The sequence below is a fragment of the Lipotes vexillifer genome, unplaced genomic scaffold, assembly GCF_000442215.2.
Source record: "Lipotes vexillifer unplaced genomic scaffold, Lipotes_vexillifer_v1.1 scaffold584, whole genome shotgun sequence".
Lineage (NCBI taxonomy): Eukaryota > Metazoa > Chordata > Mammalia > Artiodactyla > Lipotidae > Lipotes > Lipotes vexillifer.
This window is the reverse complement of record NW_006783036.1, coordinates 1,394,942-1,411,640: the sequence shown is the minus strand read 5'-3', so window position 1 is coordinate 1,411,640 and position 16,699 is coordinate 1,394,942. Positions and strand designations below refer to the sequence as shown.

Genomic DNA, 16,699 nt, shown 5'->3' with positions numbered 1-16,699 from the left:
CTCCCTCCACCCAGCCCCTGGCAACCACCATTCTGCTTTCTTTCTGTATGAATTTGACTACTCTAGGGACCTCATATGAGTGGGATCATACAATATTTGTCCTTTTGTGACTTCCTGTTTCACTTAGCGTAATGTCCTTAAGGTTCATCCATTTAGTAGCCTGTGTCAGAATCTCTTTCCTTATCAAGGTTGAATAATATTCCATTGTGTATATATAGCACATTTTGTTTGTTCCAGTACTTGAATTTTCAAAAATATCAGTGCATTAGCCTATTTGAAATAAATGTGTACTGCATGTTGGATGGATGTCTTTATCAGATTTTTATGTCATTGGTGTCCATCATTTCCCAAGGCCAGAAATGGTGGTCACTGTGTTTATGGTTAGACTTCCCTAAAATAAAGATTAAGGACTGGTAATTATTTGCCTATAAGGTTGTATACATGTAGACATTTTTATGAAATGAATGTATATCGCTGTTATCTTTTACAAAGATTTTTATTTTAGGGTTATGGATGGGCTATGCTTGTAGTTTTTGGACTGTGTGTGAGTTTTCATTGTTTGTGAAAGGCAGAAGCTTTCTTGTTTGTCTTTGTATGTTCCCTGTCTCTAGCATAGTGCCTGGCACATAGCAGATACTCAGCAAATAAGAATTGAACTGAATTAATGAAATTATAAACTACTGGAGACATACTCTATTTAACTCTACAGTATAGATTAAATTGTTTTGATTATAGTAGAGTTTTGTTTTGTTAGCACTTTGATCCAGGATGCAGAACCTGGAGACAGAAAGTTGAATCACAGCCTCACTGTGGTGAGTTAACCATTAAATAAAAGATTGTAAACCTGTTGTGGGCAGAGCAGGCACACCCCTGGCACCACTTTTTCATACTCCTAATTCATTATTAGTTGTGTGCTTCATCTTTTAAATGTGTGGTTTGAGAATTTAGTTGGGATTTTCACAGTTGAGCAGTAGGAAGAGCTGAAGGTTAATTGTAGAACCATAAGTCTATACGGAGTTCGAATGCTATCTACTCATCGTACGGTTCATAATCTTTTCATTTGTGTAGCCACTGCAGTGTACAAGTGCTTTTTTCTCTTACCTGGTCTCCTTTGACTTTCACAATGCCTCGGTGATGTGGCCAGGCAGTGAGCGATGGGCTTTTACCCTTGAGGAAATGGAGGCTGGGAAATCTCACTGTGGTCATGTTGCCAGGCCTGGAGCCCAGCCTTCTGACACCATATAGCCTCTACTGATTGGTCAGTCAGTCACGGCTTTCCGTTCCCGTCTGTTTTAGGTACCAGGGTCCTAGAGATTGCTCTGTGTAGGAGAAGTCAGAAACATCTGAGAATCTGAGAAGTGTCCATCCAGGAGGAGGATGGACTCCAGAAAAGACAGACATGGAGTCAATCCAGCCAGTTCCTGTCATTGGCAGTGTGACCTCATAAGTTACATGTCTCTGAGCTTCTTACTGGGCATGGTAGCACAGCCCTCCTTTGAGGGCTCGGTGCCATTGCTTAGCATTATAACAGTACTGATTGGTGGTGGTGGTGGTTTATTGGCTTGGGCCATTTGTTTTAATCAGCTCAACAAAGCACCATCTCCAGGGCAGCTGTTTTATTGTTGATACGTTTGCCATTTTGAACAACAAACGTTTCATTAAATTGGCTACCTAGGGACTTCCCTGGTGGTCCAGTGGGTAAGACTCTGTGCTCCCAATGCAGGGGGCCCAGGTTCCATCCCTGGTCGGGGAACTAGATCCCACATGCATGCCGCAGCTGAGAGTTCGCATGCCGCAACTAAGAGTCTGCATGCCACAACCAAGAAGCCCGCATGCCACAACTAAGACCCCACGCAGCCTAAATAAATAAATAAATTTTTTTAAAAAATGGCTACCTACTCCTCCCCAGCCTCGTATTTTTCAGTTTGGTATCTTAGAATTGGAAGGAATCTTAGAAGTCATCCAGGGCAATTACCTAATTTTTACAGATGAACCTAAAGCTCTGAATGGTTTTTCTATGCCAGTGGTTTCATCTCTGGTTATAGTGGCAGGACCTGAACTAAAACCAAGGGCTTTCTGAACTGTCCTGTCCAGTGTCCTTTCATCAACCACATGGGCCGTGACCTGGGCAGGGAGAGCCACTGTTTGCAATTTTTTCTCCTAATAAATAATAGCCTTGAGAGGTTTTCAATTCAGCTGCTTAATCTGAGTGTTAATGCATTTTTAATAAGGGGGAAAAATAAGAGATCTGGGTTGTATTTCTGGTTTATAACTTAGTGACTGTGAGTTTATGGTTCCAAAATCTCTTAACAGGTTTATATTGCATTTGAATTTTAAAATATTTTAAAATTATATTGACAGACTTGGACTTCATCTGTGTGACTCTACAACTACTGGGTTTAATCCATTATGTTTTTCTAAAAGGTCAAAACTGTTATGCACACATCTTTGTTTTCACTTTTTAACCACTTGTTTTGACATAGTATATTATTCTGCAAATAGAAAGGTCATTCTCATAGAAAATACTGACATTTTACTGAGCTGACATTTAATTTTATAATTCATCATAGTTAAATGAATTGTGTAGTGTAAATTAACAATAGGTAATTCCTTTTAAAAGATCATTAGGCAGTCAGTGATAACTTGAAAATATTTATACCCATTTATTATTTTAAAATTTATTCAAAGTTAGGGCTAAAAGTTTAAGTCAGAGATATTAATGTACAGTTCAGAATAACCTTTTCCTCAAAAATATTTGTCCTGAAACTAAGCATTTTTTAAGTATCAAAATATTTTAGTTAACTGTTGTCACTAAGCTGATGGAAATATTCTTTATTTGTATGAAGTAAATGTGATTTTTTCCCCAAACACATTTTATATCCAGTTTGCTAAATTAGTACTCTTTGTTGATTTCAGAGGTGTTCTTTACTCCAAATTGGTAAGCAATTGGCAGTACTGATAGGTTCCTTGAAATGTCACTTCTCTTCCCCGAGGAATTAATACTGTGTACACTACCACCTAGACATCCACCAGTGAGTTCTATTGGCTTTTCCTTTGCACTGTGTCCTGAATCTCCCCACTTGTCAGCACCACTGCCATTTCCCACTCTAGGCCCGCCCACCCTCTCTCGTCCTGAATATTGCGCTCGTCCCAGTCGGTTTCCCAGTCCCTTCCTCAGCCCTAACCCTCTTCCTCTAGCAGCCAGAAGCCAGTCATTTCATATTCTCCCCTGCTTCTCCTCTCACTTAGAACAGCACCCACAGGACTCTTCTTGATCTCGCTTCTCCTACCATCTCTGTGCTCGTTCACTACCTCCCTTTTCCCTTGTTCACGCTTCTCCAGCCTCGTGGCCTCCTTGCTCTTGTCTCTGTCTAGAATCTTTCTCCCAGATAACTAGTGTCCACTCCCTCACAGTAGTCAGCACAATGCTTACACACACAAACACACTTCCTGTTTCTTTCCCCTGACTTTTCTCCACAGTACTTTTTATCATCTTATATACTGTATATTCCATTTGTTTGTTTATTATCTGTCTACCCCCTCCTAGAGTGTAAACTCCATGAGGAAAAGGACTTTGCATTGTTCACTGCTATGTTTCCCCAGAGCCTAGAACGGTTCTCAGCAGTTAGTAGACACTCAATAATTATTTGTTGAATGAATGAGTATATTCAGGAAATGCTTTTTTGTCATGGTCCTGTAGTGAAGACATCTTCTTTTAACACAAATCACTTAACCATTTTAACTTTCACTTTTCATTGCCAAGTTTTTATTAAAGCATACTGGAAACATAACCTTTAAAATAAAAGTTTTATAATTTAAACATATGAGAATTTAATGTTAAGGCTTATCTTTAGCTTAAAAGATTTTATCTATAAACTTTGCCTATTGTTAAGGCTAAGTTAGTTCAGATTCCACATATTTCTGTTTATCCTCATATCTATATTTTAAAAATTAAAATTAGAGCGGGCTTCCCTGGTGGCGCAGTGGTTGAGAGTCCGCCTGCCGATGCAGGGGACACGGGTTCGTGCCCCGGTCTGGGAAGATCCCACATGCCGTGGAGCGGCTGGGCCCGTGAGCTGTGGCCGCTGAGCCTGCGTGTCTGGAGCCTGTGCTCCGCAGCAGGAGAGGTCACAACAGTGAGAGGCCCGCGTACCGCAAAATAAATAAATAAAATTTAAAAAATTAATATTAGAGCGTTGCTAAAAGTGAAACATTTTCAGTTTATGGGAAAGTTAATGCTCAGAAGTAGGACTTCTGCTTACTTTTATTTCTCTCAATTATAGGTGAAGTGTTTGACTATTTGGTTGCACATGGAAGAATGAAGGAAAAAGAAGCAAGAGCTAAATTTAGACAGGTATGGATTGCTACACCTTTAATTTATTGATTTAATATGTTTTCTTGCTTAAACCCTAAAGCAAACAAGTGTTTGTCTGTATAAATGTCATAAGGCCCATAGAATGGATCAGGGTTTGGCCATTCAGTTCAACACAACAAAAATTTATTAATTTATTAAGTGCTTTCATGCCTAAGGCACTGTGCTAGAGGCAACCATGTGTTCTAGTTCTAGCTTTGTAATTGAAATTTTAGTCCCACTCTTGTGGGTTTTTTTAGTCCCACTCTTAACCTTAGTTTTTTGACAGTTGAGCCTTAAAAAACAAGAGCCTTGCAAACACTTGAGATTGCATTAAAGAAAACCATTCCCAAGTTTTTAGCAAGAAGTGGCACAATCCCAAAATTCATCATTAGTTTTGTCTTATATAAGCCAAAACCAAACAGAACTTAACCTGTGAATTAATGGCTTACCTTTTTGCTTGCTTTACCCCATGGCCTTAAAGAGACACTCATTTTAATAAATAGGTTTTAAGCATAAGGGTGACTTAACTCTCTAATAACAATTACTATTTATTGATTGATCATTACCTGCTAAATATTGGGATAAGTGTTTTACCTACATTAATGTAAATCTTGGAGCAGCCTTGTGAGTAAAGAGTATTATGCCCATTTGCTAAAGATAAGGAAACTGAGGCACAGGAAGACTAAATAATTTGCCCAAAATTTGATGACTGGCAAACCTACCACTGAGTCAGAGGCAGGTCCTCTGACTGCAGGACTAAAATTCTTAATCATTATGATGTGGTCTTACTTAGATTAGGAATCAGCAAACTCTTTCTGTAAAGTGCCAGATAGTAAATATTTGTAGGCCATACAGTCTGTTGCAGCTGTTTAACTCTGCTGTAGTAGCACAGAAGCAGCTTAGACAATATGTGAATAAATACACTCATATGATTGTGTCCCAATGATACTTTATTTGCAAAAACAAGTGGTGGGCCAGATTGAGCCTACAGACCATAATTTGCCCACCCCTGATTTAGATTAAAGGAAGGAGCAGGTACTTTATTACTTCTAAATTAACACTGTTCTCCCATAGTTTTAAGTTCTGTATTTAAATGGCAGTATAGCCTCATTTCTCTCAGAACCTTTAAATGTTTGTTTTATTAACATTTAAGGTTGTTAAGGTTAAGGTAGAAGTATAGATAGGAGTCTTTACGGGTTTCACAGTATTTAGAAAGGCAAGTTTAACCAATTTTCAAGATTTCTCTTAACAGTTGCCTCTTTTGATTTCTTAGTCTAGTGTTTACAGTTAAGGACTTACAAATAACTTTCTTAACTTTTGCTGTTGCTTAACTTTAATTTGATTTAAAAGTACTAATGGTACTTTGAATTAAGACCTGTTAAATATCAAAGTTGAAATTGACTTTGGCCATCATTTAAATTCTCTGATCCTCAGTTTTTCTAGCTATAAAAAGAGGAAGTTATACTTGATTAATTCTGAAATCCTTTCCAGTTCTGATACCATTTTATCCTGTGGTCTACGGAAGGAAGCTCAAATTTCTCTTTATTACAAAACAAGTCTGTTTGGCCCTTTCCATAACTGTACTCTTAATTTTTATAAATTGGCCACCTAAAAGTCAAGATTTTTTTGCCTCATAAAACTGAAATTCCTTCCCACTCGCATGAATCTATCTGACTTGCAAATGTTTATGCAAATATCATTTATTGACTGTGAGGAAAAGGCTCTTGCCAGCCGGCAGCAGCAGGTTTGAGCCTGGACTTTCTCCAGGGAAGCAGTTCAGTGCTTAGACCTGTCCTCTCTTCTTCCATCTCCGCCCATCCCCCAGGTGGGGTCTGACTTGTCAGGGATACTTGGACATTTATCACACATCTTCTTATCTTAATTTCCTGCAGAAATTCTGAAGCATTATTTGAGGGACCTGTTAGTTGATCCAGGAAAGAGAGTTTATGTACTTGTACAGTTGCTGGCTTGGTTTACAGTGCTCAGAATTAATGTAATCTTTTCTCCTGCAGTAGTATTTCCTCAGGTCCACTTACTAAACCTGGAGGATCAGGCGTATTGGTGCTTCCACTTTTCTCTGTTTCTAATTGCCATGCCTTCCAAAAGTTTATGTCATTATTACTTTGATGAAATAAAAAGTTTTCCTATTTATTACAAAGAGAAAGGTATGCCACACACAAGAGTACACTATGCTTGATCTGTTTTCTGTCAAAAATAGGCCCTTCTTTCCATATTCATCAGCAGATGGCTTTTCCTCTTCCCATTTCCTTCCCCACTCTCATCCTTGTTACTGTTTATGCTGTTTTAATTTATGCTGGCTGAGCTCTCATTCTTTTCAAAGAGAGAGAAGAGGTTCCTGGCTCCGTCTTCTTTCCTCAGCTCTTTCTGGGCGGGTTGCTGGTCTTGCTGCCTCTGTTCTTTCATGTGTTGCTGGAAGTGAATTAGGCGTGCATTCTTATTTCACTGGGGAAACATCTGGGTTGTCAGCCTTCTTTGGAAATAACTGCTTTTACCTTAAAAGCAGAAAGCAAAAAAGCAATAATTGAAAGTTGAGTACTTTCAGGTTATTGTGGCATCAGGTTAGCTTTGAGCTGTTTGGAGGTAAAAGAAGAGAAATTCTCTTTGAGAAAGGGTAGGACATTGTCAAATCTGGTTCGGAAGCAGAATTTGAAAATAACCTATGAGAGAAATCTCAATATGGAGACTGGGTTGGGGGGAACAGGGAAAATTTGATCAGGCAGAAGTAAGATAGGTTTATGTCCTTCCTAGGCAATAAACCTGTTACTTTGAGGGAAACAAATCTATCGATATTTCACTTTCCCAGTTTTCATGCTGACAGAATATAGAACGGCGTAATTGTTAACAGATGCTCTTAAAACTGATATTTTGGCATTGGAATTTGTGTACCTTTAGTTGATTATGAGTGGGCTGGTCTTCTGCATATGCACTTTATAAAGTATGAAGCTGCTTAGTGAAGCCTTGATTTTGGCATCATTCCCACCCTAACCCCAGCCCAGCTTATCCTTGCTGCTTATTCTGAACCAAAATGGCAACCAATAGAACAGGCCTCTCTGAGTTTTTGTGTCCAGTGCAGTTACATGCATGTTGCTTACAACAAAGTTGATGATGATTTGGAGAAACAAGCAGTATTTTTATTATAACACCAGTTTTGTAGATGTGTAATCATATATATTTAAATACACATATGTAATACCAAAGTAGAGACTAGAGGCAAATGCACCAGAATAACAGAAAATGTCATCTCTATTTGCTGGTTATAAAAGCATATTCTTGTATGTACTTTTCTGTATTTCCTAAAGTTTTTATAATAAGGTTATAAAAGTTTTATAATTAGACAAGGAGACTTAAAAATTGCTAGTGTGAAATTTCAGTAGAGCAGTTATTTAACAGTGCCAATCAGGGAATTCCCTGGCAGTCCAGTGTTTGGGACTCTGCACTTTCACTGCCGAGGGCCCAGATTCAATCCCTGCTTGGGGAACTAAGATCCTACAGGCTGCACAGTGCAGCCAAAAAAATAATAATAATAGCAGCGCTAATCACAGGAGTAATCAAAAGTTGACTAAATGAAAGCATATCATTTGCTGAGAGTAGGAGGGATTCTTATTGATAAAGCACATAATAGTTTTCATAGTTGGTAGTTCACATACATTACAACATTCATCCTTCCATTTTAAGGAAGAGGAAACTGGTCCTCAGAGAAGTGAAGTCATTTTTGCTGTTCTTGAACCTACATTAGCCAAAAGGAAGAGAGTGTTGTAGGGACTGGCTGGGGAGAACCAACCTGGATAAACACCCAGCGCGGATAGTCGGATAGTCCGTAACTGCCGGCTTGGTTTTGAGTTGAAGATGTGGGCATGCGGAAGTTGCACCAGAGCCTTCTGATTCGGGGCGGGGCAGGGCTCAAGAAGAGACTTTCTAGTTAAAATTAGAAAGAACAGAACAGCCTCACTTAGCTCTTCTTGCACTCACTCTCAATGTCTCCAAATTGAAAAGTTCAAAGCATGAGAAAATTATATTTAGAGATCCACACAGACATTGAAGTGAGTGCTCACTGAGTAGTCTGCACCTGCGATGACTAATAACCTTGCATCTCTCCTGTCCAGATAGTGTCTGCAGTCCAGTACTGCCACCAAAAGCGGATCGTCCACAGAGACCTCAAGGTGAGTCACAGTGCCCTTACTATTATACACTTTCCTTGTGTGTGCTCAGTTCTCCCAGTGCTCATGACACAAAGGACGCGTAGATTAGACTGTGTTATTAAATTAAAAAAAAAAAATCCTAAGATATATTTTACATTTAAGGCAGTTCATAGTTGGTCTCTGGAGAAAAATCATCCTACCACCAAACAGATGGGGGCCTCCAGAAATGCACGCGCTCACCTGGACAGTGTCCTCAGTGCTGCCTGGCATCCTTTTCTGTTTTTCTAGTCAGCATTCTCTCCTGTTAACAGCAGCGGTATTTAAATGAGACCTACTTCTCGGTTCTCCACCTCTGCCCACACTCCTGGCATAGGGTAAGGTTTCCTATTTCACAGAGAAAATAGAAACACCAGGCAGAAACTCCTTCTTTCCCAGCTGCACCTGCATCCACCCTTAACCTTTCAGAATTTCCCTCTTGTTACAGGACAGCGGGGTGCCTCTGCTGACCCTCACTCTGTGTTCTGGGTCCTGTGTCCCTCCAGGGGCTGCTTCACTCTGTTTCCTCCCATCTCTCCCTTCTTCATCTGCCCTCTCTCTGCTGGCGTGTCACTAGCAGCATGTATAAAAACATGCTCAAGTTTATACCCTCTTTTATCAAAAAACCTCCCCACCCCAATTCTCCTTCCTGGTACACCCTTTTTTTCCTCTTCACCTTCACAGCTGTATTTCTCTAAACATTGTTTAGATTCTCTCTTAACTTGATATTCACTTATTCTCTCTCCTCACATAACTGTTATCAATTTGCTTGTTCTCTGCTCACCCACCCTTGCTGCATTCACATCCACTCCAGTAGCTGCAGTGGCCACCTATATGTTGATGACCCCCACAGATCCATTCCTGCAGCCAGAGCTTTCTTCTAGGATTTAGTGTCCAGCTGTCAAAAGGACACCTTCACCTCAGCATCCCTCAGGTAGCTCGGGTTCAGCAAGTTCAACACCTAAACTCTTCCTTCCTAAACTTGAATTTTTATTTCTCATTGTGGTGACTGTCCTTCAGGTGCCTCTCTCTCCTTTACTCTGCCGTCCACTCAGACCCCAGGTCTTTTTGCTGCTGTTTCCTGAGTATCACTTGAGCTCACTCTTTTCTATCCCCACTCACACTCACCTAGTCCAGACCACCAGCATATCTCGTACCTGATTACTACACTAGCCTCTTGCCTGGTCTTCCCTGCTTCCAATTTTGCGCCTTTCTTCCATGTCTGTTTCCTACATTGTAACCAGAATGGTCCTTTAAAAACACAAATAAGATTGTCAATGCGGAAGTTGCACCAGAGCCTTCTGATTCGGGGCGGGGCAGGGCTCAAGAAGAGACTTTCTAGTTAAAATTAGAAAGAACAGAACAGCCTCACTTAGCTCTTCTTGCACTCACTCTCAATGTCTCCAAATTGAAAAGTTCAAAGCATGAGAAAATTATATTTAGAGATCCACACAGACATTGAAGTGAGTGCTCACTGAGTAGTCTGCACCTGCGATGACTAATAACCTTGCATCTCTCCTGTCCAGATAGTGTCTGCAGTCCAGTACTGCCACCAAAAGCGGATCGTCCACAGAGACCTCAAGGTGAGTCACAGTGCCCTTACTATTATACACTTTCCTTGTGTGTGCTCAGTTCTCCCAGTGCTCATGACACAAAGGACGCGTAGATTAGACTGTGTTATTAAATTAAAAAAAAAAAATCCTAAGATATATTTTACATTTAAGGCAGTTCATAGTTGGTCTCTGGAGAAAAATCATCCTACCACCAAACAGATGGGGGCCTCCAGAAATGCACGCGCTCACCTGGACAGTGTCCTCAGTGCTGCCTGGCATCCTTTTCTGTTTTTCTAGTCAGCATTCTCTCCTGTTAACAGCAGCGGTATTTAAATGAGACCTACTTCTCGGTTCTCCACCTCTGCCCACACTCCTGGCATAGGGTAAGGTTTCCTATTTCACAGAGAAAATAGAAACACCAGGCAGAAACTCCTTCTTTCCCAGCTGCACCTGCATCCACCCTTAACCTTTCAGAATTTCCCTCTTGTTACAGGACAGCGGGGTGCCTCTGCTGACCCTCACTCTGTGTTCTGGGTCCTGTGTCCCTCCAGGGGCTGCTTCACTCTGTTTCCTCCCATCTCTCCCTTCTTCATCTGCCCTCTCTCTGCTGGCGTGTCACTAGCAGCATGTATAAAAACATGCTCAAGTTTATACCCTCTTTTATCAAAAAACCTCCCCACCCCAATTCTCCTTCCTGGTACACCCTTTTTTTCCTCTTCACCTTCACAGCTGTATTTCTCTAAACATTGTTTAGATTCTCTCTTAACTTGATATTCACTTATTCTCTCTCCTCACATAACTGTTATCAATTTGCTTGTTCTCTGCTCACCCACCCTTGCTGCATTCACATCCACTCCAGTAGCTGCAGTGGCCACCTATATGTTGATGACCCCCACAGATCCATTCCTGCAGCCAGAGCTTTCTTCTAGGATTTAGTGTCCAGCTGTCAAAAGGACACCTTCACCTCAGCATCCCTCAGGTAGCTCGGGTTCAGCAAGTTCAACACCTAAACTCTTCCTTCCTAAACTTGAATTTTTATTTCTCATTGTGGTGACTGTCCTTCAGGTGCCTCTCTCTCCTTTACTCTGCCGTCCACTCAGACCCCAGGTCTTTTTGCTGCTGTTTCCTGAGTATCACTTGAGCTCACTCTTTTCTATCCCCACTCACACTCACCTAGTCCAGACCACCAGCATATCTCGTACCTGATTACTACACTAGCCTCTTGCCTGGTCTTCCCTGCTTCCAATTTTGCGCCTTTCTTCCATGTCTGTTTCCTACATTGTAACCAGAATGGTCCTTTAAAAACACAAATAAGATTGTCATTTCCCGGGCTTCCCTGGTGGCGCAGTGGTTGAGAGTCCGCCTGCCGATGCAGGGGACGTGGGTTCGTGCCCCGGTTCAGGAAGATCCCACATGCCGTGGAGCAGCTGGGCCCGTGAGCCAAGGCCGCTGAGCCTGCACGTCCGGAGCCTGTGCTCCGCAACGGGAGAGGCCACAACAGTGAGAGGCCCACGGATTGTCATTTCCCGCTTGAATGACTTTTTCAGTGGCTTCCTGTTGCCCTTAGGTTACAAACCCAAACTTCCTGACTACAAGTCACTCGGCTGGCCCTTTGTAATTCAGGCATGGCCACATCCCCAGCTGTGTCTCTCTGCATCTCCCTACCACACACTGCCTTTCAGTTTCTTGAGGAAAACATGTTCTGTCTCAGCAGGGTTTTCATACTGTTTATTCTGCTTGAAATACTTCCCGTTAACACACCCACTACTATCAACTAATCTTCCAGGCAGCGGTTTTAGTTTCACCCCCTCTAGGAAGCCGTACCATACCTTTCAGTGCTGGGCCCATGACTCCCCACTTCTCTGTCACAGCAGTTAGGGCCAAGAGTGTAGCTGCTTATTTTTCTAAATTGTTAGCTTTTTGAGGGCAGGACCCTGTCTGTCTATATATCCAGACACTAATATAACACCTGGTGTGTAATTGCCATGTGGTAAATGTTTGTTGAAACAAGTGGAAAAGACTGTGATCTCTACCTTGAATGAAGTTTAGGATGCTCCCTCCTCAATAGTAGCCACTATACAGCTTACTTAGCAGTGTTTATGAAATGTGGCTATCCACCTAAAGCAAGTATCTATTTTTTAAAAGCCCCTTATTCTTAAAAAGCTCTTTAAAGATTTTATTGATCGTGGACATTTGCTGTATAATTAGTGCTAGAATCAGTCTTTACAGTCGGGCCTCCATATCCCCGGGTTCTGCATCTGTGGCTGGCTGTACTATACTGTTTTGTATGATGATGGATTATGGTATCCACAGGGGGTCCTAGAACCAGTCCCCTAAGAAGACTGAGGGATGACTACACCTCATATCTGTTACTGGTTCTTAATGCTGAAAAATTAGGAATTCTGATTTAGCTCCTATTTTTTTTCTCTAGAAAGAATGTTTTCTTATTCATTAGGATATATTAACTTTACATCATTACAAAAAGCTTTTGTGAAATGCCTGATTCTATCACAGTTCTGATTATATTTTGGTTAAATTTCATTTTTGTCTTGGTGTTTTCCCTCTAGGCTGAAAATCTATTGTTAGATGCTGATATGAACATTAAAATAGCTGACTTTGGTTTTAGCAATGAATTTACTGTTGGCAGTAAACTGGATACGTTTTGTGGCAGTCCTCCATATGCAGCCCCAGAGCTCTTCCAGGGCAAGAAATACGACGGGCCGGAAGTGGACGTGTGGAGCCTCGGCGTCATTCTTTACACTCTAGTCAGCGGGTCACTCCCCTTTGATGGACAGAACCTAAAGGTATAGGAAGTGGTTGCATCCATGTTCTTCAGAAAGCTAAAAGGATTTTATAAAATGATAAGAGTTAATGTGTTAATGTTGTTTCAGTGGGGTTCTTTGAGTTCTTTTTTAACCTAAAAGTTGACTCACTAGTTTTCTTTCCTCTCTGCCTCCCCAAAGGAACTGAGAGAGAGAGTATTAAGAGGGAAATACAGAATCCCTTTCTACATGTCCACAGACTGTGAAAACCTTCTCAAACGTTTCCTGGTGCTAAATCCAATAAAACGAGGCACTCTAGAGGTAATCTCATAAGTGGAAATAAGGAACAACTTTGGAGCGTCTTTAAAGTATTTTTAGAACTTTGCTTGGTTTGTATGACGTATTGAATACTATCCTGGGGTTTTTTAAGTAACATTGAGACATTTTTTAAAAGTTATCCTTTGAGCCATAATCGATGAAATGTTGAAAATAAACTTTCCTAAATACTGTGATTATCAGAATGTTTCATTTTATGCTGCTAATGAACAGTTCACCTTTCAGCAAATCATGAAGGACAGGTGGATCAATGCAGGGCATGAGGAAGATGAACTAAAACCATTTGTTGAACCAGAACTGGACATCTCAGACCAGAAAAGAATAGGTAATTATTCTGTGCCTGCATGTTGGTGTGTGTACAAGTAACATATTTGTTTTGATTCATATGTGTATGCCTAAAATGAGGATAATGGGAAGTTAAGTATAAGTTACATGAATCAGCTTATATGTTTTGTCATATTTAGGAACTTATCTGCAGTTTCCTGTAATAGCACTCAGTAACTCAGAAATAAGCCAACTGCCCGTTTATGTTAGAAAATATGTGATCTTTTGGGTCAAATAAAGGAAATTATTTTACCCTGTAACATAATGATTTCTTAACCAAACGAAACACATAAACTATATTATACCCTTCTTTTAGATATTATGGTGGGAATGGGATATTCACAAGACGAAATTCAAGAATCTCTTAGTAAGATGAAATATGATGAAATCACAGCTACATACTTGTTGTTGGGGAGAAAATCTTCAGAGGTAAGAATAATCAGATAAAAACCTACAATATCCTTTTTGTGAATTATTAGCTCATGTAAACTTAGTTTTTTTTAGTGTGTATAACATTTGATAATATTTTTAAATTTACCTTCAAATAACTAATCTAAGTCCTATGACTATTCTGAGATGCTATTTTAACTTTAAGATAATAACCTTTAATAATTTGGCTTCCATTAAGTTAACCTATAGTCGTCAGTAGTTTTTAAATAATGTAAAGTATCAGCTGAAATAAATAGACTGTTTTAAGTTTTTTGAAAAAGCCTGGAAAGAAGAACATAAATATTTATCCTTGTGTGAGTTTTTCCAGCAATCAGAAAAATACTTTCGCCTGAGTTTAGGGTTGTCATTTTTGTACACTGATTCTTCTCTCTCAGTGAACTACTTATGAGAGGTTTGTGTATTGTAAGTTTAGTTTCATAATAAACCATTTGGGCTCGTGTTGTGGTTTGCTCTGTTTTTCTCATTTTCTCTTAGCTGGATGCTAGTGATTCCAGTTCTAGCAGCAATCTTTCACTTGCTAAGGTTAGGCCAAGCAGTGACCTCAACAACAGTACTGGCCAGTCTCCTCACCACAAAGTCCAGAGAAGTGTTTCTTCAAGCCAGAAGCAGAGGCGGTACAGTGACCATGGTAAGTTTGAGACCATTCCAGTGTGTTCTCTCAGAGTCTCCCGTTAACCAAGAGGCCTCCTAACACTGGGAAGCATCCTTTTGCTTATGGACTACTGGGGTCGGATTTGCTTGATTTCCCTTCTTGACATTTCTTTCAGAGTAGTCCTGCAGGTTCTGGCATATTTATCTCAAGGCTCTGATCTCCTTGGTACACTCAGTAAGCTTTTTTTTTTTTTTTTTTTTTTAATTTATTTATTTATGGCTGCGTTGGGTCTTCGTTGTTGCGCGCGGGCTTTGTCTAGTTGCATTGAGTGGGGGCTACTCTTCGTCGCGGTGCACGGGCTTCTCATTGTGGTGGCTTCTCTTTGTTGCGGAGCACGGGCTCTAGGAGCACAAGCTTCTGTAGTTGTGACTCGCAGGCTGTAGGGCACAGGCTCAGTAGTTATGGCGCACGGGCTTAGTTGCTCCACAGCATGTGGGATCTTCCCAGACCAGGGATGGAAACCATGTTGCCTGCATTGGCAGGCGGATTCTTAACCACTGTGCCACCAGGGAAGTCCCTCAGTAGGCTTTTATTGAGTAAGGCCTGGCTGGGTAGAAGCCTTAGCCACATGTGACTGTTGAGCACTTGAACTGTGGAAATGATTTTCAGTTTTGTCTCAGTTAAATTTATAAAGACCTGTGCAGCCAGTGGCTACCACATTGGACAGCACAGCCCTGTTATCCCAGTTTTGCCTTAATTGGTTTAAATTTTTGACCCGTGTCTTTCTCAGCCACACTCTAGCTGTTGGTGTGTCTAACCACCCTCACTCTTAAAAGTTTTCACCATAGAAGTGAATATTTCATGAGACTTAAGACCCTAAAGGATATGCTTACCAAACTTGACAGTTATTCTACCTTCAAGCCAGCCCCATTTGTTGGAATCCAGAGACTCTAGTAAGTGTGTGTTTATTCACATATTATTATTTCCTTTAATTCCAGCGTGCAGGAACCGAATTTATGTTGGCCTGGTCCTAACTTTTAAAAATACATCCTCACATGGAACACCCGTTCATCTCTTTGTTGAGTTCATTTCCCTTCTCTGGACTTTGTCCACCTCCATTCTTTCACCTTGAGATGTGGCACTAGAATTGCACAGAGTATTCCAGGTGTCTGCAGCTTTGTTTTGTACCAAAAGTGATGACACTTTGGTTTCCATTTCTCTCCCTGCTGCTGCTGCCTCTCTATGTGGTTTGGGCCAAAGCAGCACATTGTACTGACACTGTCAGTAAACTGTCTATATGTCTGCTATTTTCTAGGGTATAACTGAGAGCTCAGAACCTGTCTGATGCCAGGATTTGTGCAGGTGGCATTTGTAAACCAAGTGTTGATCTGGGTCTCTGTCTCTCGTGTTCATATTAGTTGCTTACAAGGAGGGGTTTTCCGTGTACTGCAGAGCAATTAGCAAAATGCCTACGTGTTGCTCTAAATCAACCAGTTTAAAGGGAATTGTTCCTAGATCCTGGAAGAAACCTGGTGGTGGAGTTTTCTCATGTCCCTTTCCCCAGCTCAGAAAATTTTAGAGCTAAAAAGAGCTCACCAAACCCCCATATTAGCAATAAGGAAATAGGGCAAGAGAGCTCACCAGGTGTTCTGAGGTTAAATAGAAGTGGGAACGCCTGAGACAGACCCAGGATTCCTGGCCGCTGGTCCTATGGCTGTGTCCACTAACCCGCCCATTACCTCTTATAGTAGTGCTTTTATAATAATCATCCTTCTTTCTTGGAGCCTCTGATATTAAAAAGAAGTTCACAAAAGAATATTTCCAGAAATTCTGTATATAGAAAATCACTGACCCAATTCCACATTCTTTGGGGATGAAGATAGTGGTCAGCAAAAAAAAAAGATTTGATTATGCCTCTGGCACTGTTCATTTAAGTGCTGAAAATGAGATAGGTTCCAAATAATGAAATCTAGTAAAGCACATCCACTTGGTGCCAAGTGAAGGCAGACAAGCCTGTAGACAGACCAACTTTTAGCTTGCCCTCCCACCCCATCTCATCTCTCCTCTTGTTCCCTACCTCTGGATGCCAATGATTTATATCTGCCTGCTTCTGTAAAATCATAACTTAATTT

At 40.8% G+C, this 16,699-nt stretch overlaps 1 protein-coding gene across 3 annotated transcripts in view; it reads left to right on the top strand.

Annotated features, from left to right (window-relative positions):
* Positions 1–16,699, top strand: part of MARK3 (microtubule affinity regulating kinase 3) — a 105,321-nt gene that overhangs the window by 64,811 nt on the left and 23,811 nt on the right. For 2 of the 3 annotated variants that reach the window (XM_007455603.1, XM_007455604.1), the window contains exons 6-12: positions 4,284–4,354; positions 8,479–8,535; positions 12,671–12,907; positions 13,067–13,186; positions 13,427–13,526; positions 13,842–13,954; positions 14,450–14,603. In XM_007455603.1, the coding sequence (XP_007455665.1) occupies positions 4,284–4,354; positions 8,479–8,535; positions 12,671–12,907; positions 13,067–13,186; positions 13,427–13,526; positions 13,842–13,954; positions 14,450–14,603 (852 nt within the window). The remainder of the gene's footprint in view (positions 1–4,283; positions 4,355–8,478; positions 8,536–12,670; positions 12,908–13,066; positions 13,187–13,426; positions 13,527–13,841; positions 13,955–14,449; positions 14,604–16,699) is intronic. The other variant, XM_007455605.1, reaches the window with a different exon arrangement.